This window comes from Quercus lobata, chromosome 2 (genome assembly GCF_001633185.2).
Source record: "Quercus lobata isolate SW786 chromosome 2, ValleyOak3.0 Primary Assembly, whole genome shotgun sequence".
NCBI lineage: Eukaryota > Viridiplantae > Streptophyta > Magnoliopsida > Fagales > Fagaceae > Quercus > Quercus lobata.
In genome coordinates, this window is record NC_044905.1 from 25,477,971 (window position 1) to 25,500,736 (window position 22,766).

The window sequence follows — 22,766 nt, forward strand, 5'->3', positions numbered from 1 at the left end:
CAAAATGCCCTTCAATGAATTGTTTATTCACTTTGGAGGTACTCTGGTTAGCGGAAGTTTCGGGTCTTTGTTTTTTTTTTTTGAAACCTACAAAAAGGAGTCCTATGTATGGTCACTGCCACACCGATCCCGCACCACTTAAACTCTGCACAACGTTATAACATGGGCCCATCTAAGCATTAATGGGACCTGTCATCACTTGAACACATAGCAATTGAATTTGCAAGTGTGAAAGATTACATAACATAGGTACCGACGTCGTAGAAGTTAATGTTAGGAAGCTTAATGATAATTTTGTCATTATGTGTGACGTTAAAGTTGCATAATAAGGAGATCCAGTATTGTGTGTATGTTCCTCTCGGTAGTTGGAGAGTGATGTGAACTAAAAAAAAAATGCTTTGCTTTTACTGCGAGAGCACCAATAATGCACTTTTCTTTTATTTTATTTTTTTGAGAAGAATATAATGCACTTGAAGTATAGAATCATATATAGATTACACTTTCATGATAATACGATCTTACTTGAACGTTGTGCTTGGAGCCTCATTGATTAGGTCATTAATCAAGAAATTCAGGGGTTAGCCATGATGATGAATTTTATTCCTGTCATCTTTGCTTTATAAATTATAATGGTACTAATAATGAGTGACGGATTACGCTGAATCAAAGGACCAATTTTCCATTACAAATTCAATTTCATCTTAAGACCCCTCCTCTCTAGGGTAAAAAAAAAAAAGGACAAACATTTTTTTTCCCTAATATAAAAAAAAAAAAACAATAGCAAACCTGCAAACAAAATACAAGTAGAAAGAAGGAATAAACGCAAAAGAACGAAGTCGCATGTCTACATAGCACCCTTTAAATTATCCTCAAAGACACTCAAAATTGGAACAGGGGCCTTAGAGACCAAACTGACAGCAACCACCCAAGGATTGGCTAGAGAATGGGCAGCTCTTTTCCTTTCTCTTTGGATCCAGCTCAAAATGAAGATCGGGTAAGGACAAGAAGTTACTTCGAATGTCAAGGAGCGACTGCTGAATTTCTAATTGGGCAACTTCTTTGTATCCTTAAAAGTAGTATATAGCAAAACGCTTTTACACCTATTTATTATGAGAGTATCTAAATAATAGTGGATTTGTATAAAAGAGAAATAGATTCTAGAATAGATAACCGGCATAGTTGTGTCGGAGTTGTTTTGAAACGACATAAGCTAGATCAAATTTTCAAGAAGTTTTGGAGTGATCAGGAGATTGGTTTTTTTGTGGTCAACAAATCGACTTTTGGCAATAAGTAACTTTGAATGCACAAGGTAATTAGGTTGACTACAATTGATAGCTAGAGCATAGAAGGGCTCAAGCAATTAGGTTGACCACATATACAGGAAATCATGCATTGTCTAGACCACAACAACCTTCAATAGTGGACTTGTTAGGTGGTGTTTTGACCTTGAGTACTATTTTTACAACTTTTGGTTCACTCCATGAATTTCTGTGTGAGTCTTCTTTACCGTGTTGACTTGAATGTGTTTATCAACATTTACTATTGCGATTTAATATTGTCTTTGTGTAAGTCTTCTATACTATTTTGCTTAAATATTGATTAATGAACTACTCGACAACTAAGTAAATTAATCCATTAAAATTGGTAGTTAAGTTGTGGCATGAGTCTAAACATAATTCTCATTTTTTTGCAAAATATTCTTATTTTTGTAATTTTATGGGTTCAAATGGCTCTTTGGAATTCTCATGTCAATTGCCTTTAAATCCTTTTTTTTTTCTATATCATTTTTAGTATGAGTAAACTAGAACCTCTAGAAAAATCCAGCATGCAGTCTATCTGTCCTAGGAGCTTTGAAAGGTTTCATGGTCTTCAGGGCACCCCAAATTTCCTCATCAAAATGGAAGAAGCCAATTCCATGGCACATTGCCCTTCTTATGAGGAAATTTGGGGTGCCCTAAAGACCATGAAGCCTTTCAAAGCTCCTGAGATAGATGGACTGCATGCTGGATTTTTCCAGAGGTTATGGTTGCTAGTTGGAGATTTAGTCAGAAGGGAGGTCAAGAATATTTTCTCTTGCCAACAAGTTCCAGACTACCTAAATCAAACTCTGATTGCTTTAATTTCAAAACTTAGTGGGCCAGAATTGGTTAGTCACTATAGACCTATTAGTCTATGTAACATTGTGTATAAGATTGTGACAAAAATCTTGGTTCAAAGACTAAGACCTTTGTTGCCTTCCTTGATATCTCCAATGCAATCTGCTTTTCTGACTGGCAGGAGGGGTACGGATAATGTGATAATTGCCTAAGAGTTGATCTACTCACTTAAGAAGAGGAAAGGAAATGATGGGTACATGGTGGTTAAAATTGACTTGGAAAAGGCCTATGATCGTTTGGAATGGAGTTTTGTTAGGATGGTGTTGAATCATTTTGGCTTCCCTTCCAACATCATCAATCTTATTATGAGTTGCATCTCCAGTACTTCAATTGCTATTCTTTTTAATGGCAACAACTTGGACTCATTCCAACCTTCAAGAGGAATTAGACAGGGAGACCCCATCTCCCTTACATTTTCCTCCTTTGCATTGAATTTCTGGGAGCTCAGATCAATTCCATGTGTGAAAACAATAGATGGGACAAAATCAAGGCTTCCAAGAACGGTCCAAGTTTTTCTCATGTGTTTTTTGCAGATGATCTCATGCTTTTTGCTAAAGCCAATGCCAAGAATTGTGAAGCAATTGTAGAAGTGTTGGATACTTTTTCAAGCTTGCTAGACAGAAGATGAATTTGGCTAAATCTCGTGTTCTGTTTTCTTCAAATGTTTCTAGAAGATGTAAAAGATCCATTTGCAGAAAACTAGGGATAAATGCAACTCAGAATTTGGGTCATTACTTGGGCTTTCCTCTGATTTATAAAGGTAGGAGTGGAGATGCTTTTAACTTTGTTATTGACAAAGTTCAAAAGAAACTAAGTGGTTGGAAAACCAAGTTCCTATCCAAAGCTGGGAAAATGGTGTTGGCCAAATCAGCAGTTATCCCTATAGCAAAGTATTACATGCAATGCCAAGCCTTACTGATTAAACTGTGTGAAGCAATTGACAAATTATTAAGAGACTTCTTGTGGGGTTCAACTGTTGAGAATAGAAGAATGCACATGGTAAACTGGAACACTGTTGCTCTCCCTAAGGACAGAGGTGGTCTTGGCCTATACCAAATGCAGTACAGGAATCAAGCCATTTTGGCTAAATTATGCTGGAGATTAGCTAATGAAAATGAAGCCCCTTGGGCAAAGATGTTGGCTAAGAAATATCTCACTCCTAAGAGGCTGTCTGAGGAGGGCAGAAATCTCCCATGCTCAAGAATCTAGACAGCTTGCAAGAAAGGAGGACCTGTTTATGTCAAAGGTCTAAGATGGTCAGTGAAAAATGGCCTCCCATGTAAACCTTTGGCTTGACTTTTGGCTCCCTAATGGCACCCTTCGAAGTCTTATTGAAGAACCACTTTCAAGAGATGAAGACAAAGTGATGTTGCACCAATGCTTTGACATTGGCACTGGTTGGAATTTGCAAAACAGCTCCTTTGTACTACCTGATCAAATTCTAGAGAGCATGAAAACAACCCCTTTCTCATGTGACACTAATGTTGAAGACTCACTCATGCGGGCCTACTCCAAAAATGGTTCTTTCTCTCTTTCTTTAGCTTATTTATTGGCAAGAGGCTTAAACCCCTTGAACCTGGATACTATAGCTATGTCATGGGTTTGGAAGACTACTGCACCACCTCGGGTTCAGTTCTGCCTATGGTTGTGCATGCATAATAGCCTTCCCACTGGTGAAGTACTAGGTTCAAGAGGTTTAAACCTCAATACTACATGCCCGTTGTGCCTTAAAGAGATTGAATCACTTGATCACTTGCTGCATTCATGTGAGTTTGCTCAAGATTTTTGGCTGAAGCTAAATTTCCCCCATATGCTCAGGGAATCATTCAACAAACCCATTAAGGAATGGTTGGAAGTTAACTGTAATACAAAAATTGTCTCTAAATGTATAGGAATCCCATGGGTTATTGTATTTCCTATGGGAATTTGGCACCTTTGGTTGCAACGTAATGCTTGTGTGTTTAGGACTGGTATTCTTGATGTTAAAGTTGTTGAGAAATGCAAACAAAGTGCTGCTGAATTTTCTGCTATAGGAATGAGAGCTAAAATCTCTCTAAGTCCATTATCCTTGTGACTTGGAGGAAACCACCAGTGGGTTGGGCTAAACTCAACACTGATGGTTCGGCATTGGGGTCTCTTGGTAAGGCTGGAGAAGGTGGACTGATCAAGGATCACAATGAAGAATGGGTTGTTGGATTTTCTAGAAGTCTTGGCTGCACTAATAGCTTTATGGCAGAGTTGTGGGCCTTAAGAGATGGTCTTATTTTGGCCAAGGATCTCAATCTTAATAGCCTTATTGTTGAATTGGATGCTAAGAGTGTTGTTCAACTAATGAATAGTGATTCTACCAATATGCTAATGGAGCCTCTTTTGACTGACTACAGGCAGGACCCTTCTGAGAGCCATCCCCAACAAACGGGTTGAGCACATCTACTGTGAAGCAAATCATTACGCGAATGCTCTAGCTAGAGTAGGGACTAGACGTAGTTTTTCTTTTGTAGTTTTTGTGGAACCACCGCCTGTGGTGAAATTTCTATTAGCTAGTGACAAAGCTAACACATTTTGTAATAGACTTGTTGTGTCTAATATATAAGTACCCCTTTCTGACCCCCCAAAAAAAAAAAAAAAAAAAAATTGCTTATTACACACTAGTGCCTGCTACACATAGAATTGTGTGCACTAGTCAATTCCATATTACCTAGTTTATACTTCATCAAACATCATTTAATCCTGGTGTAACTAAGGTATAATTAAACAAAAAGTCTGAATGCACACAAAAATTCACAACTATCAATTTGGCAAATTGTTATTTGTAGGTAAAAAAAAATACGATATCAATAGTGAGCCTTAATTGAAACTAATAAAAACTTGTCAATAACAATCAATTATTGCGAATATGAATTAAATTATAATGAATATGAAAGTTGATGTCTCCGTAGCATTACCTAATAAAAATAAACTTTTTTACACTTGGCATGAAGCTAGACTGACTTGACAACTCACTAGTGAACCGCCCTGTTCAAGCTACTAGAAGTCTGAAGAAGCGTAAGTTCAAACATGGCATGTGAGCTCAAAGCCTCAAACTACTTGAACATCCTATTATTCTTACCAGCCGAGCTCGAACGCTCATTACCAAAGTTACGAACCGCTTACGTGCCCCTTAAAGGGACTTCTGATAATGTAAGGCTCTTTTATAACAGCCATATTTGTAGTTAAAAGTACAGCCATTTTGAAAGATTTGATTTTCACTTAAAATGGGGATTTAGCAGACATTTTACTCTTTTTTTAATTAATTATGTATATTCACTTATCTATATGATTATATGTATGTATAGTAGAAATGTAGAATCCTTCCGTCCCACACGAGGTATATAGTTTTTGCTACCTCAGTAAATAGAACCCACATATACATACGGTAACTTAAAAGAGGAGAGTGGAGCCATTAAGGAGGAGGAGGTGAGTTGAGCTGAGCTGAGAGAGGGAGGTGAGGACTTTCTGGATGAGAGAGAGGTTAACACTACCCATATCCATGCAAATAGCTCTGCAAATCCCACCCATCTGCTCCGCCCCCTTTGAAAGCATTCTACCTCTACCAAGGCAAGTCCAACCGACCTCTACCCACCACCATTACACACAAAATAACTCCCCAAACTCCACCATTTCATTCTAGTAGCACCACCCTTCTCCAACTCTAATTATCAAGCACCCACCCCCCATCCTCTACTCCCAAGTCTCCCAACATCTTTGTGATTTCCCATTTTGGCACCAGCTTCATAATATCCAACCACCTCCGCTGGCTCTCTGCCACCAGCCCTTCCACTGCTCCAAGCTCTTCGCCGTTTCCCAACAGCTTCATCATTTCTAGCTGCAATCTCCATCTTTTCAGATCCAGGTCCACACAAGTGACCCATCTTTTAACAGCATTTATATTAAAATATTTCCTCATTAGGCTGTCATCCAATACTAAATTTAAATTCAACCCCGTTTAACATACTTGTCTACCACCATGACCTACATTATAAACACATTTCAAACAACAGAGAGATTTTCAACCAAAAAAAGACGAATCCCTCAAAACCTTTTTCCATAACTAACAATGATATATATATATAATACACATTTTTCTTCTTATTGCCATGTCAATCATGGCTGTGCTAGCTTTGCCAAAAGAACCAAGTCTAAAATCTTAACGTCAAGAGTGTCGTCCACCTTTACAATTCCATCACTGCCATCCACACCAATCAACTTACCAGTGGCACCACGTAGCACACCAGCCATGATTTTAATCTTGTCATTTTTCCTTGGTACTACCACGTCCATTTCATTAGGAAGAACTGTTATGGTTTCACCATTGCCACTTGACCCAAGAACAATCCTACAAGAGCCATCCTGGAAGATATGGAACAAAAGCATTGTTAACATATATTATTACCCCATTCACACTAACAAATTTCAACTTTTTGGCAGTGTAGATCAGCAAAATAAATGAAAAAATGGTAAACGTTTTTGGGGTGACCATCCATTTAACATGTTAAAAAGATTTAGATGCTTTCCATATCTCCACAGTTTTTGTTGCAACCCTCAGCCCCAATTACGCCCAACTTCTCTTGCAGGGATTTCATATCATAATTAAATACAAAAAAAGGCTGAGAAAGACTTAATATAAGAATTTAACCAGACATACCGGAAGCACCTCCCGGACAATTCCTACAACAGAATCCTCTCCCGACCTGCGTACATTTACCAATATGTCTGGCATGAAATATGGCCCTTCATTGTCCCCGCCTGCAAATTAGATGGATAGTTAAATTGATATTCACAAAAACAAAACTCTATCTTCAAATATTTTGAAGATCAATGGCCAAAAATAGCAGAGGGTTGGGGAGCTTGCAGCCAACTCCAAGTAGTTAGACTTGGGCTGTTTCTAAAAACACTTTCATCAATTTATTTTCTTGAGAAGAAAATAAATATTTATCAGAAAACAGAGATATTCAAGTACACAGCATGTGGACAGGAAAGTCCCAAAAGAGTTGCAATTGGAAATTTAAACATCCAAAAAATCAAGAGAAGAGAAAAACAGGATATTGCTAAAAGCTGTTGTCCAGTCATACGATAATTTTAAAAAAAGAATACTTAAGCAATATGAGAAAATCTTGTGTCTATTGAACCATCAGTATGACTCTAAGGTAGCAAAGGTAAAAAGCCGAATTCAAATTGAACCTATGACAGGAGACATGGCATCCAGACCACCAGTTCCCGGTGTCATTGGCTGCCCTCCAGGAGTGCCAGGAAGATAGGAAGCTGAATTTGGTGTCATTGGCTGTCCACCAGGAGTTGATGGCAAGTAAGGGCTAGGAGCATTGGCTGCAACAGGGACATAAACTGAGTTACTCTCACGCAAGATTAGAGCACATCAAATGTTAAAAAAATGTGTTCATGTGTCTGGGTGTTTAAATAATGTAAATCAGTACCATAGGCAGAACTGCTATCCCTTGGTGTTCCAGCTTCACTATAATTGCCGCCAGGAGTACTGGCCCAACCAGAACCAGGAGTTGGCGCTTCATATGTACGTGAAGGAGGACTTCCTGGCTGGAGGAAGGGAAAAAAAAATACAATACAGTTACTACGAATGTGAAAGAACAAAAAACAAAAATATTCCCAACCTGTCAGACTGAATATGCAAGATTCCTGACCTGATATTGTGGACTGGTTCCCCAAGAGCCAGGGTTTCCATCTTCCCAATTATCCCTAAATTTTCAGCAATAAAATTTCAAGAATATCAGTCATCAGTCACAATGCACACAGTATTCTCTAGAGCATCCTAATATAAATAGATAAAAGGAAGCTTCCCAACAAAAGGAAAAAAGAGTGGAAAAAGGAGACAGACTAGGAAGAGAGAGACATAACAGCAGCATATATTAAACGAGTCACTTATAACTCGGGAAGTACAAGTTAATATGCTTTGCTAGGTAGTTTCGAATATCTAACCATAAAAACTTAAAACACACTCATGTTAATTCTCCATGCTTATGTTTTTATAAAAAAAATAAGAATTCTCCATGCTCATGCCAATCCGAAACTTTCACTCTCAAAATGAAATCATAGATTCAAATTTCTCTTTCAAACCCAAGACTACCAAAATTTCATTTTCGATTATCAAGACTGTTCTTGGATGTTGGCATTATCCCTCAACTCTCCAAAACAAATAAGCAACAAAACTATTCACATCTATAATCCAGTTCTGAACACAGGAAAGCATTACACACAGTTTATAAACATCGCAGAGTACACATGTACCAATTAAAAATTTAGAAGCTATTTATCAATAATGTGAGTGTTTGTGTGTAAGCTTTGAAAGCAAGGAAACTTAAAATTCCTCTACTAAAAAAAGGAGTCCCAATTTATTAATGCCAGCATGCTTATCCAACCACAAAACAACCAAGTCAATTTCATATGCAAATCTTTCTTTACCCATAACAAGAAAAAACAGGGGATGGGGAGATGGGGAAAGAAAGGAATATAGCCAAACTTTATGACAACCTTGGCGGACTCATTGGCGTATAAGGATTCCATGCTCGATCACGCATAGGTGTCCTCATGCCATCATGAATGGGTGTTGCTGCAGAAATAGACACGAAAATGAAATAAATAAATAAGAAGATATATTTTCATGACCAAAAAGGGGGAAAGTTTCAAATAGCAAACACTAAATTTAATTGTATTTTAAAAGTTGAGTTGTTTAAGTTGCCCTTATTTCTGGAACAGAAACCAAAAGATTGAAAGAACAAACCTCCAGGATCTCTCATAGGAGTCATATACGGATGTAACGGAGTTCGAGAAGGATGCATGGGAGTCTCACTCCCACTGCCATAGCGAGGAGCATCACTGGTAAAAAAAAATACATATAGTCAAATTTTATATATTTTTTAAACAAATTAGAAGAGTCAGAAGAACATTAGATATTTACCGATATGGGGTAGAAACAACCACATTATCAGAAATAAAATTGCGGTCAACTGCACATACAACAAAAGTTATAAGCCACATTGAAATAATGGTAACCAAGGAAGCACTTCCCCCAGATAAAGTAAACTTGCCTGTGACAACCTTCATCTGTGACTCCAATTCAACCCGAACTAATGAGCCTTTAACTTCTACTACACGCCCACGGTAGCCTTTGAAAGGACCCTGGCGGACTTTTACTGTTGTACCAACCAAACCATCATGCCCTCCTCTTCCACCTCTATGGCTATGCCTTCCCCCAGCTAAACCATATAGAACTAGAAGTTAACAACAAAATTCTTTCTGATACAAGAATTAACTTTAAGAAAGCCTAGTGGCATCATATGTACAAAAGAGGAGGCCTTGAAGAACAGAAACATACAGTCCATTGGATGACCTCCTCGAGAAAATCTCTTCGGGGATTGAGGAATACGAGGTGGAGTTCTGAGATTAGCAAATCTTGAGTATGAATCACCCTAATAATTGACACAAAAGCAGCAAAGAAGCATCATTAATGAGTACAAATAACAAAACACGCATGCTGAAAAGAAAGATGGATATAGCAAACAGCCTAAAAATAGACACAGAACTAATATATAAGAAAACTCAACAATAAGTACTAAAAACAAGGTGCACATCTATCAATAAGAACATATATAACATTGAATTTCAAAATAAGAGAGCAAATTACTCACATTTCTATCACCATTGCCACGTGATCCTCCCACAATAACACAACAATGGGCTTTAGCACATATAAAGCCTGCATGCTCAAGGTGATGGCGATCATAGATGAACAAGATTCCTCGGTGTATATGTTCCACAGGGCCTTGTTTCCCCTAACATGAAAAAAACAGTGATGAGACAAAGATTACAAACCCTTCTAAAAAGACCAAAGAAGCTAGAAATAGGGTCTCACTTTGCAGGGACCCTCAATAATCCTCACAACGTCTTTTGCAGCTACAGTATTCTTATACCGATCTTGCACACTGTTTTTCTTATCAAGCTTGCATTTAATCTCTCTTAACTTAACAAGAGCAACCTCAGGTCTGTCAGGAACTCCCTTGAGAACCTAAATAAGAAAGTCAAACACATGAGTATCTACAGAACAGGGTGCTGAACATTGAACACTCTAGCAAGATCACCAACCTGAAATGCTTCACTTTCTACACGAATAATTACACCAAAACTCATATTACTGCACCAAAACAAGTTTAAAAAAATTTGAGCCCCCGTATATTACCATTAAATAAATAAAAAATTAAGTGATTCCTGAACAGATAGGAACATCTTACTCCAGAAGCACTAGATCATGAAGCTCGTAGTCCCCAATTCTTGTGACACCAGAAGTTACCTCAGAGCTTTCTACAACATCATCAGCAAACACACGTATCTGAAGATAACAGATACTTCTATTATTTCAGCTAATCATGAAGTCTACAACGTTGCTCCCATGCCACATCAAGATTAGAATTATCACTTACGTGTTCCTTTGTTGTATCAGATAATATTATGAGGACATGCTGCTCAACCTTAACAACCATACCAGTTGCACCTTCCTGTGTACCAGAGACAACCTTCACATGATTCCCAGGTTCAAAGTACTTGCAAAGCTCTTTTTCATTTACAGCAAGAGTTTTCTGCAAAAATACCATCCATTACATGGTCAAGTAATTACTAATAAACAGAATAAAAAGTTGGTAGGTACATTAGGTAAAACCGTAAAAGTGTAAAACCACTTTGAGCAGCCAACCTAAGAAGAATTCGTTGCAGTACAATCATTTCTTACCGGAAGGCCCTTCATTTCTGGTCTGATGTGAACATTCTCTTCCTCAACTTTCTCAACCCATCCCTTCAAGTTTTTGAGATCTCCCTTGATAACAATAACTGCGTCGCCCTTCACAAAATGCCCTTTCTTTCTATTTGCAAATAAAGTTGACAAACTAGCCATATCGTTCTCTCCATTCTCACCAGGTTTCCGAAATTTTTCAAGTTCATCAAAAGTAGGTTTTATATTTTGAGAGCTAATTGATTTCATGGATACCGTTTTATACAAAAAACCATCTTTAAACATCATGCCACCAATGTTCTCAAAATAATCTCCGGTCATTGGATCTCGTCTGCGCTCTACACGAATATGGAGTTCTCTGAGAATATAGAGCACAAGATATTATGAGGCTGAAAACTGAGACATCATACCATGCATACATAATGTAGAAACTACATTGCAACAGAAACATATAATCAGTACCTAGCCTCATCAATGTTCATAAAACGTGGAGGAGGAACAAATGCCTTCTTCTTCACAACTTCTCTGCCCTCCTGCATCATGAATTAATTAAATTAGTGATTACCAGGATATACCAAAAACTCAATACAATTCAATTCCTTTAAAATGATTGAATAATTAATTAATAGAAGGTTGATACTTGCGCACACACTTTTTTTATAGGTTACTTGCACACACACACACAGACAACTTATCAAATGGAAAATCAAATTAAAAGGCAGGAAATGAATTACCAATTTGCTTGCAAGAGCCTGTAAGTCTATCCTTGGAATTAATTTTACTGTAACTCTTTGCCTCACATTATCTACATCCACCACCTATGGAAATGAGAGATTGAAGGTCAGATAAGAAATTTTGAGAAAAGCATTATCAAATAAAAGGTCATATACGTACCTTTGCAAGATCCCCTTTATATGTCCCAATCTTCATTCTGACCCAAGTATCCCTAGAGAGATCAATTGCTTTGCTTTCAACTGAAAGAACATCAGTCATTTCTCTAATAGGTACCAGCATTACTTTCTGAGAAAATATATTGCGCAAACCTTTGCAAGCCTGAAGTGTAAAGAAATATCAAATCAGATCTCAATGATTAAACTAAATATGTATAATCAATTACAGCATAATTCCATTCGTATTCTCACACAATTCAACACATATTATGCTTACATCAAGCAGAAATTACCTCCTTAACATGGGCTTCTTTGTCTGCTTCAATATATATATAGTTTTTGAGATGGTCAAGGGCAACAGCAGACCTGATTTGCAATTCAGATCCTTTATCAATGGACTTTTGCATCAGGCAAACAACTGCTTCTCGTTCACGACCAATCTGATGTATAAGAGTACAGTAATTTAATAAGCATTTTAACTTATCAAAAAAAAAAAAAAGCAGAATATACAAAAAAAAAAAAAAGTATAAATTAAAGGAAAATCATTTACTCATGGAAACACAACAGGAATAATAATCATACCGCACATTTCACCATCCACAGCTTTGGATCCCTAACAGATGGCAAAAGAGCTTGTTGATCTACATCTGTGGTCTCCTCATCATACTCTGCGTGGCTAGACCTTGCATATCTAGCCTGGATCCTCCTCTCAAGAGCTTCAACATCTTCTTGCTCATCTTCCCGCGGCAGCAATGGGCGCCGATGAATTCTTCTACCATCATCATCATCAGGCAGATCCGCACCACCATTATCAATGAAGTCTGCATGTTCAAGTTGTTCATTTACCAGCAGTACAAATAAAATGCAGGTGGATCAGTTCCATAAGATGCAGTAGTTTTAGCCAATATAAAAGTCATACAGAGCAAGGAATGATCTTAAGCATATCCTTTTCAAGCACAAAGAAGGTGACAGGGCAGTGAAGGAACAAACAGAACTGGGCAACCAAGACATCTAAACTCAAGCACATAATGTAAAAACTCCAGTCACTACAAGTCATTTCAGATCATGCAAATTAATGCAGGATCATTCACAATACAGCAATCAGTGAGTAGAATGAGGGCTTACTGACAATTCATTCAAGCATGACTGCAAATTTTGTAGTAGTTGAGGGGATACAAATTTTAATTCAATGGACTAAGTTTAAGTGTAGTTCAAGTAGACAAACGTTAATCGCAAAGATTTAAAATGATAAAGAGGATGAAGAAACCCAAAGGATAAAAAGAAGGCAGAATAGGGGGGCGGGGGATGAGTAGTTCACTGCTATACTAGTGCAGACCCCATACATTGTTATTTTCTCTTTTTAATTTTAGCTCGTCACAGAAACAGGAATTCAACAAGACCACTATTTCAAGAATGTAAATCATAACTAAAAATAACCTATCAAACATAATAATCAAAATAAAGCAAATAAAGGACCTATAGACCTTTCTTACACAAAAAATGTTTTCTTCCAAAAAATGAGGCCCACAAGCCAAGTTTAACATTAATATTTTTTTTTTCAAAGATACAATAGGATTTGAACATATGGCATCCATTCCACGATGATTGCTCTTTATTATTCGGCCAAGACACCAATTGGTTTTTTGTATAAAGCAGTATTCATACCCAAGTCGCATATGCAACAATAAGAAATTGTACTAATTGAGCTAACTAAAACCCACAAACAGTATTTAACATTAGAAGTAACATCTTTGTTTGGAACAAAATATGGCTACAGCCAACAGCATTGAGAACAAATCAACTAACCAAGTCAGTCAGGTAAACTAATGATTAGGCAATAACAAGCCTTATGGAATGGGTATCAACCGTCGTCAGAAAAATTTTGGGAGAATTAACTGAAAATCAACTTTACTTTTATCCATCAAAAATTCAAACATGCTGATCTTGAACTGATAAAAAAATTTCTAGGTTATTGAACCAATAGACAGCCAAAATATCATAAATTGAGTATTACAGATTCAGTCATCAAATTAGGCTTTTTGAAAAACCTTTTTTGATCATAGGCTGCTCGTATAACCTTATATTGACAAAAAAGACAGCCTTAGTAAGTTGAATTTAAAACAGCAAGAAAGAAGTAGGCAATGACTCTGAGGGCTTGTAAAAAGGTTTTGTAGGTGTTAGTTGAAAGAATTAGGAAAAGTAATCACTGGAAATTCTGGCAACAAGCAAAAGGTTTCTAAACTTGGTTTAGGTGGGTACTACAGCCAAGATCCTTTGAAATAGAAAACAACCCATCTTTTTCAACAGGACCAAGAAGAGAGATCACATGCAACATCACCTCCATCTCCATCATGGTTTTGTTAATCAAACTTCCATGAGTCATCTTCTAATAGGCCTCCTATTTGGATGAGTTCCTTACTTTCAGAGCCATACTTCCAAAAAACAGCTTCATGGGAAACAGAATTCAACAAGCAAGAATCATGAAGGATCTTAGCTGTGATATCAACGTAGGACAGCCCTAACACCTTGAGTTTCACAGCTTTCTTCCATAAGAAAAAGATCAGTTATGATTGAACGGCTTTTCAAAGGGTTTTAAAGGTCTGAGATTTCAAGAATATGAAATAAGGTGCTGCATATTCTAACAGAAGAAATTCATGTTTTTTAAGTGCATTTGATGGGTTTATTCTTACCAAAATGAAAACTACCTTATAAATCATATAACTTATACCTCAACCAAAGGAAAAAGGACTAAAAGAAAAATGCTTCACTCTTAACAACACAAACCTCAAAACCAACCTGACTGATTCATGTGAACCCACACGTTAAAACTGCAAATTTCTAGGACCAAAAATTACACAAAAAACAACAACTGCACCCTCTTTTCCAAGCCTGCATTGTACATTCAAACAGGAAAAATAACTGTAAATTATTAACCTGTGAATGCCAAAAATACAATCGTCACTTCCTATAATGGTGGAAGCACCTTGATCAATAATCTCCAACTTGCTCTCAAAGGTTCAATACTTGGGACCTAAAACATCTGTCTAACTTCAATAATCATGCAATGTAAATGCAATTACATTACAAATAAGTATGTCACTTTTTTTTTCCAATTCTCTCATGCAATTACAGTACATCTATTCTTATAAAAAGTTCCAAAGACTCCAGAACATCACTGTAAAGGACCACCACCACCAAAAAAACAATAGGCATCTTCGTGCAAATGCAAAGCCATGCATAAATCTGTCATTGCGCATATGCATGCATATATTTTGTGTTCTTTACATTGGGATGATCCAAATGCAGCATAATGCAAAGACCATTTTAGGTATCAAAACTAATACCAAAACAATGAAGGGAAGGTTCAAAATTAAAATAGTGGTCAATCTCACAACTCAATTACAACCTCCAGAAAGTAAGTCACCACAATTTTACTTAAATTTAAGCAACCCATAGTAATTGATTGGCATACCACACATTTAAAAGCAATAATAGTATACATTTTATATACATATATATATACACACATATTATTGGATAGTTACACATTTAGATAAATTTTGATCACCTATAGGACCAACTGTTATAGGCTGGCCCCATTAATGTTCTCTGAGCATTTTACTTGCCACCAGTTTTGAGGCCATTAGAGAAATTTGGAGACACCACCCATAATCAATCATTACTGGATAGGAAATCAAAAAAGTGTCATTCTAAACTTTCACTTCAAACTGTGTTGATGGTTTCTGTATCTCATAACAACCAACATTAAGGTGACCATTTCTTGTGACCAACATCCCTTAAGAACACAACTACCATATTTCTTGAAGTACAATCTAACAAATAATTCAAATAAACCCATGAAAAAAGAGATTTGAGAGCATCATGCCAGCCCATGTCCACAAACACACACCCCTCATCTTACAGGTAAAAAAAAATTGCTCTTTTGCTCAAATGTCTAAGAATCCATCTGAGATAGACAATGAACTCATGACAGTCTTTGAACTTTTCAAGAGATTTAAGCCGTTGAGACTTTTTGCACCTTCAGCGGGTGTTTTGGTATTCTTTTTTTGTAATTGTGTGATTTTCTGCTTCTTTTACATGAATTATAAAGATGTGGCTAAAGGGTTTCTATTTCCAGACCAAGAGAGGTTCACAAGGGTGCAGATTAAAGGGTACAGTGAGTACCAAAGAGGTATCAGTCCAGAGACTGCAACATGCCCAGGTTCTTATTAGAATATTACTTATTCGTTGCTTTTATCACAGTTTGGTTGCTGAGAAAATGAGGGAGGGAAAATGGAAAAACAAAAATTTCCATTCCTAACTCAACAGAGAATCCAATGCGAACTTCAATTCCAACAAAACCAAATCAAAGCAATTAGAAACCCTAGAAATTCTCAATCCAGATTCCCAGACCCCCAAATCAATTAACTAATAAATTTTGCAATGCCATTGTATTTGTCAAAATAAATCCATAAACTCCCAATCCCCAATTGCACAAAACCCTAAAAGCGAACTCAAAGCAACCAACATGAATTCAACCACAGCCAAATCAAATCAACTTAGAAACCCTAAAAAAGGAGAAATGAAACTAAACGTACCATCCTCGCCTTCCTCCTCTTCCTCTTCATCATCGGAATCGACCTGCGCCTCGAGGTCGAAGAACTCCTGGCCACTCTTCTTGGTCTTTTTCCTCTTGTCCCTGCCACCACCGCCCCCGCCGCCGCCGCCACCATAATCCTCATCGCTATCTTCATACTCCTCGTCGTCCTCCTCAGCTACATCGTCTATGTACGCCGATCTCTGGCGCTTCCTACTCGATCCGCGTCTATCTTCCTCCTCCTCCTCTTCCTCCTCATCTTCATCGTAGAGCTGCCCCGGCTCATCCTCCTCAAAATACCCTTCCTCCTCGGGCTCCAGGTCATCGTCGTCCTCGTCTCCGCCGCGACGGGGCATATCTCTCTCGCTCTCTCTCTCTGTGATTGACCCTCTTGCTCTCGCTTTCGAGTGGAACCCTAGGCAATGAGGTTAAAACGGGTGAATGGGTTTGTGAAAGAGTGAGTTTTTTGGTCTGTAAACAAAATGAAGAAATGCAAGGATGGGATAAGGAGCATTCGGGTATATATATAGATCATGGGGTATTCTTGGTATTTCACTGCTTTTCCCGACCGACTTTCAGTTTGATCCTACATAAATTGGGTTGGGCAGGCTTACAACCTAGTAGGACTTGGGATTTGATGGTAATTTCATTTATTTTAAAAATATATATATGTCCATCAAATATATATATATATATGATATTAAGGCGAAATTAACTATATCTATGTTACGTTTACTTCATAAATTATGAAAATGCACTCTTTACTCCCCTCAATTATGACCCGCATAATACTTGCCCTTATAAGAGTGCACACTTACCCCCTAAATTATTTCTCGTGTAACATTTTGCACAGTTTAAGGGGTAAGAATAAAAGGAGTCATAGTTTAGGGGGTAAAGTGTGCATTTTTATAGTTTAGTAAGTATAAAAGGGTCATAGTTAGGGCTGTCCAAACCACCTGGAGACCAACCCTAGGAATCTGAGCCGACCACCACCTAACCTGACTACTTTATAGTCGGTGGTGACACTCTTCCTCTAGAAACCTACTCTGGCAGGTCGGTTTCGGTTCTCCTCCCCCAAAACCTGAAAATCTTGAACCGACTAACTTACTAAGCATTTTCCAGTGAAAATTTCTAGATCCAACGAGATCTCAACCATTTCTGGCAAGATCTCACTAGATCCAGTGAGATTTCGATCAAATCTAACAATATCTCATCGAATCTGATGAGATTTATGTCGAATCTGGTAAATCTCATTGATTTCCACCATTTTCTCATTGTTTCTCAGATCTCCAACTCCAACCAACCCACTCACCACCCTTTGGATGTTTGATCCACATGATCCTCTCGATCGGCAACGAGTTAAAGGTTGCTCTGCCCAATCAGGTTGGGTCAGATACGGGTTAAGTCCAAATTTGATTTAACCTAAACTATGGATAGCCCTACTCATAATCTAGGGGGTAAAGTGTAATTTTTCCTGGATATTTATGACATTTTCAAAACATCTCCATACTTTATTTTAAAATAAAAAATATCTCTATATTATTATTTTAAATCTTTAAATATCTTAGATATTGTTGTTATGGGTGGAAACGAGGATCAAAAGAATCCAACACAATGAAAATCTTTAAATTCAATGAAAAAGTCACAATTACAAAAATGCCTGAAGGTTAAAAATTACAATCTTGAAAAAAAGTCTCTCTTGTTTTTTAACTTTCATACCTCTCTTCTCTACGCTCTAGAAAACCTCCTCGACTCTCTTCTTGACCTTGGTATTGATAAGAGAAATAGGGGTGGACACTTAAGAACAAATGAACATGGGTGAATGTCTCCGTCAAATCACCCATCATCCTCGTCAATCCTAATGGGTGGGTTCATTTAATGCAAAGGTGACATTTACTTTTGCTTTATCGACATTCTCCTTTTCCTCTTTACTCTGCTTAGCCTCATTTTTTATCCCCTACCATTTCAAGTCCTTCTTCCAAAACCCATCCAAGGGACTCTAAGTCTAAGGCACAATGTACAGCAGTTCCCTAAATCCCAAGGGAGATGAAAATGTGATTAGGATCCCATTCAGGCCTAAAGGGTTGGCTCTGTTGGTCCATAATCCCCAAGCTCATTTTGATTCATGATAGTTTATCTTGCACAATTGCAATTAATCATTCTGATTTACTAGACTATTTTATTATAAAAATTCATTTTTTCAAGTAAAATTTATTAAAACTCATCTTGAATTATAATTCAAGAAAATTATTTTCTTAAATTTGTTTTTAAATGAAAAATATAAAATGTACTTGGTTAGAAAGAAATTACTAAATTGCAATTTACAACTTTAAACTTTGAGGTAAAATTATTTTCTTAAATTTGTTTTTTAAATGAAAAATATAAAATGTACTTGGTTAGAAAGAAATTACTAAATTGCAATTTACAACTTTAAACTTTGAGGTAATTTTGATTTTATCTCCTAAAGTTTCAAATTTTGGATATGTTGCTCTAACGATATATATCGTTTAATGCATAAAACATTTGAAGTCAAGGATTCAACCCCCTCCCCATTGTAATTATCGAATTAAAAAAAAAAAAATGCACAAACACACACACAAAAGGTTCAAGAGGGTACATATTTTCCTTGTTAGATATGGTTATTGTATAAACTAGACTCATCATATGCGCAAAATAAGGCTCTTTTTTATTTTTTATTTTAGGTTTAGTGAAATAATGTTTAAAAGTGAAATTGAGATAGTGTCCTAATTTTTAGGATTTTGATAAAAGTTTGAACGCCTAAAACTTAGGAACTCTTTTAAAAATAGTAAATTACTATTTTAACTAGTTTGTGTTTTCAAAATTTAAAATTATCCAACTAAAAGATAGGGATATTTTAAAGAGTTTAAAAATTTGTGTAAAAATATTTTAGTATGTAAAATGATGAATTCAAACAGAAATCCTATTATTAATAATATAGAGTATAAATGATGTTCTGAGGTGTATTCTGCCCCAAATCTCATAGTGGGCTTGCTCACGTAGCCCATCGAGTCTCCTAATATATGTCTTGGGGACTTCAGCCTTTTTTTCTCCATCCTTCTTTGGACTTTTGTCGAGGATGCTAATGGGCTGATTCCCTATGTCTCTATCCTTCCAAAAAAAAAAAAATCCTTATTTACCAAATAATAATAATAAATAGGGGAATCTCACACACACCAAACATGCCTGAAGTCCTTTAATTATGCCTTTTTTTTTTTAAGAATCGTAATATGTTATTGTAATACTAAAACATGTTACCAACATGGGAAAAACATATACCTTATCCTCTCCTTTTCACCATGTCAAAGAGGTCCTCTATTTTTAATTTTTTTTTATACTTTTCTTTCTACCAAACAAAGATTTGATGACTATGCAAATTATTATTATTATTATTATTATTATTATATTTTGGTAATTACACTTGTGGGGGTCAAAAACTGCCCTTCAACTAAGAATATTGAAACTAACTCAAAGATGGTGTTTGAATGAGTCACAATTTATTTATCTAAACAGGTAGGGATAAAACTCCATAGTGGGAAGCTCAAACAATTGATTTAACGAACACGGCTTGCATTTCAATTAAAACTAGCACATTACAATAGGAAAAACTCTCTTCCCCATGGTGTTGCACTACAACAGATTAGAAGTTCTCTCTTTATTTCTTTCTCTTTCCTTTTTTCTGATCCCCTCTTTATTTGCCAGTTCCCTTCCCTTTTCTAGCTATCATTTTCTATCCTTATTCTTCCAGCTATCTTGTCTCCATAGCCAGATTCTTAGGAATATTTTTCATCTTCTTTATTGGTAAAGATCTTAGCCAATTCTTATGACTTTTGGGGGTGTTCCCACTATTCAGGTTGTCTTAGATGCATTCAATGTGGTAAAGGTTAGGTGGAGGTCCCCTCATTAATGTGGAGGTAAAGATCTCTGCCATTCTTATGTGTCTGGAAGATTTCTCGTGGTTCCAAGTGCCAGCTGTAGGTACAACGTGGATTATTTGCGTACATTCCCTCGGATAAGACTTTGCCCCATGTATTTTATTACCAACTTCGCAGGAACGATCCGTGAGGATTCCCTTCACCTCCTAGATACTCGAGCCGACCTTATTCCACTTCATAGGGTCCTCTAAGTTATTAGGCCTTACCTTAAGCATATGGGTTTGGCCCATTCCATTCCACGGGGTCCATCAGGTATTTAGGCCTCAAGTTTGGGTGAAGAGTTTTCCACTCACTACAACACTCTTCTCCCTTGATATTTGAAGAAATTAACACTTTCTCTCTTCTGTTTATATTAGCAATTGAATATTCTAAATTTTTATGACAATATCTTTACAAAAGTTTATCCACGATTAGTAAAAACATAATTGATAAATTTATAATAAAAAAATGCAAAGTTTGTCAAATACCAAAAGACTTGTAATGACAAATCTTTTCACAATTAGTAGAAAAAAGAAAAAAGAAAAAAAAAGCAAAAAAGTCATAATAATTTAAAATACACTTTAATTAACAAATTTAAACAATAAATTTTAATTCTAAAATGAAGGGTAATTTTGGAAACTTGCCCTTGAACAAAGAGTAGGCTTGTACACGACATTTCTAAACTTTGCATTTTTAATTAAAGTGTATTTTGGTCAAACGCGCATCAATGGAGATAAGTGTTTTTTCCCTTCAATTTTGAGGTAGAGTGTAATCCCCCCAAATCTCAAGGGAGAACAGTGTAATCATCCATTTTTTAATGGAATAAATTTTGTTATTAATTAGCCTATAAATGAGTATCACAATTTGAATATCAAAATTCCTTTTTTATTTTTTAGTAAACAATCATATTTATTATAACACACACGAAAATAGTAATACTAGTGTTTTAAATTAGATTTATAATACACTACATAACCAGAATATAACTACAAAATGACCTAATCTTTGTAGTTGTAGACTATGGTTATTCCTTAACAAAACATAATAGTATTATATTTTGGAAATATCATTAAAAAAAATTATAAAACTTGATAATTAAAATATTAAATTGAAAAGAAGGGAAAGCACAAGAAATTAACGTCTCTCTTTCTCTCTCTTAAATTTATTGGACTAATTTCCTTTCCGTTTCTTATTTTTCTTGTTGAGCATCTTTTACACTACAATAAACAAAGTCCAAAATAATTTTTTTCTTAAAAAAAGGTCAGACACCAACTTCGCTTGTGTGATCCGTTAATCCTTCTTCTAAGTACAACGTTTTAACTTTTAAGGGGACAACATATTTAAGGCTTTCAAATGTAAAATAGAAGCGTCATTTCTGTAAATTACACTCTCGTAATTTCTATATAGAGTATTACTACTTTAGATTTCTTAAAAAAAAAAAAAAAAAAAAAATTTGTAATAAAGAAGGACAAAACTTAGGTACAATACCGTAGGTGCTGTTCCTTAAATTTCTCTCTTAAGATTCAGTCATGTGGCTACTTAACTAAAAAAATACACTTCATTCTCATGAGAAAAATCCCACATGGCATAATTTTAAAATGGGAACCTAAGGAACAACACATAAATACTGTACCTAAATCTTGCTCAATAAAGAAATGCTATGAAGTAGTAGTAGAACACTATTTTTAGAAAGTGGAAGGGACATTTAACGCTTAATCTAAATTGGTAACAATGTGATTGTTTCTTAATCTAACTTACACAAAGAACCAACAATGTACTGTTTCTTAAAAAAATAAAAAATAAAAAACAAACAAACAAGCAGAGCCCACAAACAATGCACAATGGGATGAAGTAATTGCCAGTATGTGAAATGAAAGAAACATACCATCTAAATTGTTACCGCTTCATTTGCCTTTTTCTAACGATCTGTTTGTTTCGATGTAAAATATTTTTAGGAAAATATTTTCCCATTTTACAGTGTTTGTTTTGTAGTAAAACATTTAGTCAAAAGTAAAATATTTTCGGTCAATTAAAGCAAATTTGTGTAAAATATTTTACACTTAAATTTTTGGTAAAATATTTTACATTTGCTCTTCTCCCTCTTACCTGATTCTTCAACTTCCTCAGTCCTCAATCCCTCTCAATTTTTGCTCTCCCTCTCCCACAACTACTATCCCTTCTTACCCTCAAGTTCTCCGTCCTCTCTTTTCTTTTCTCTTCGGCAGTCCATTGGGACTCCTACTGGTGAGTAATGAGGCGGTCAGCGTTGATCTCTCTGGCAGTCCATTTCTTTCAGGCCGCATCTCTCAGATCTGGATAGGTGGGTCATCGGTAGTGGGTTTGATTTTGGGTTTTGGTGGCTGGGTATGGCGTTGCTGGGTTTAGTTTTGAGTTTGAGTT

At 36.2% G+C, this 22,766-nt stretch overlaps 1 protein-coding gene across 1 annotated transcript; it reads right to left on the minus strand.

Annotated features, from left to right (window-relative positions):
* Positions 1–5,491: 5,491 nt before the first annotated feature.
* LOC115975083 (putative transcription elongation factor SPT5 homolog 1) lies at positions 5,492–16,937 on the minus strand. Its single transcript, XM_031095728.1, has 22 exons — positions 16,436–16,937; positions 12,420–12,658; positions 12,131–12,277; positions 11,842–12,000; positions 11,682–11,765; positions 11,410–11,480; positions 10,948–11,305; positions 10,643–10,798; positions 10,454–10,551; positions 10,308–10,356; positions 10,078–10,230; positions 9,854–9,997; positions 9,541–9,634; positions 9,254–9,421; positions 9,124–9,172; positions 8,947–9,041; positions 8,697–8,775; positions 7,850–7,904; positions 7,628–7,745; positions 7,377–7,520; positions 6,841–6,941; positions 5,492–6,545 (listed from the first exon to the last, which is right to left on the minus strand). Exons 1-22 carry the CDS (start codon positions 16,788–16,790, stop codon positions 6,300–6,302), a joined length of 3,162 nt encoding a protein of 1,053 aa, XP_030951588.1. The 5' UTR covers positions 16,791–16,937; the 3' UTR covers positions 5,492–6,299.
* Positions 16,938–22,766: the final 5,829 nt, after the last annotated feature.

What these genes read in the sequence shown, in the direction of transcription:
- LOC115975083 (XM_031095728.1), bottom strand. Translation starts at nt 16,790, where the DNA reads ATGCCCCGTCGCGGCGGAGACGAGGACGACGATGACCTGGAGCCCGAG. An exon ending in ATGAACATTGATGAGGCTAG is followed by an intron (nt 11,306 to 11,409) that starts GTACTGATTATA and finishes CTATATTCTCAG; the next exon opens with AGAACTCCATATTCGTGTAG. An exon ending in AGGAGGTCATCCAATGGACT is followed by an intron (nt 9,422 to 9,540) that starts GTATGTTTCTGT and finishes TATATGGTTTAG; the next exon opens with CTGGGGGAAGGCATAGCCAT.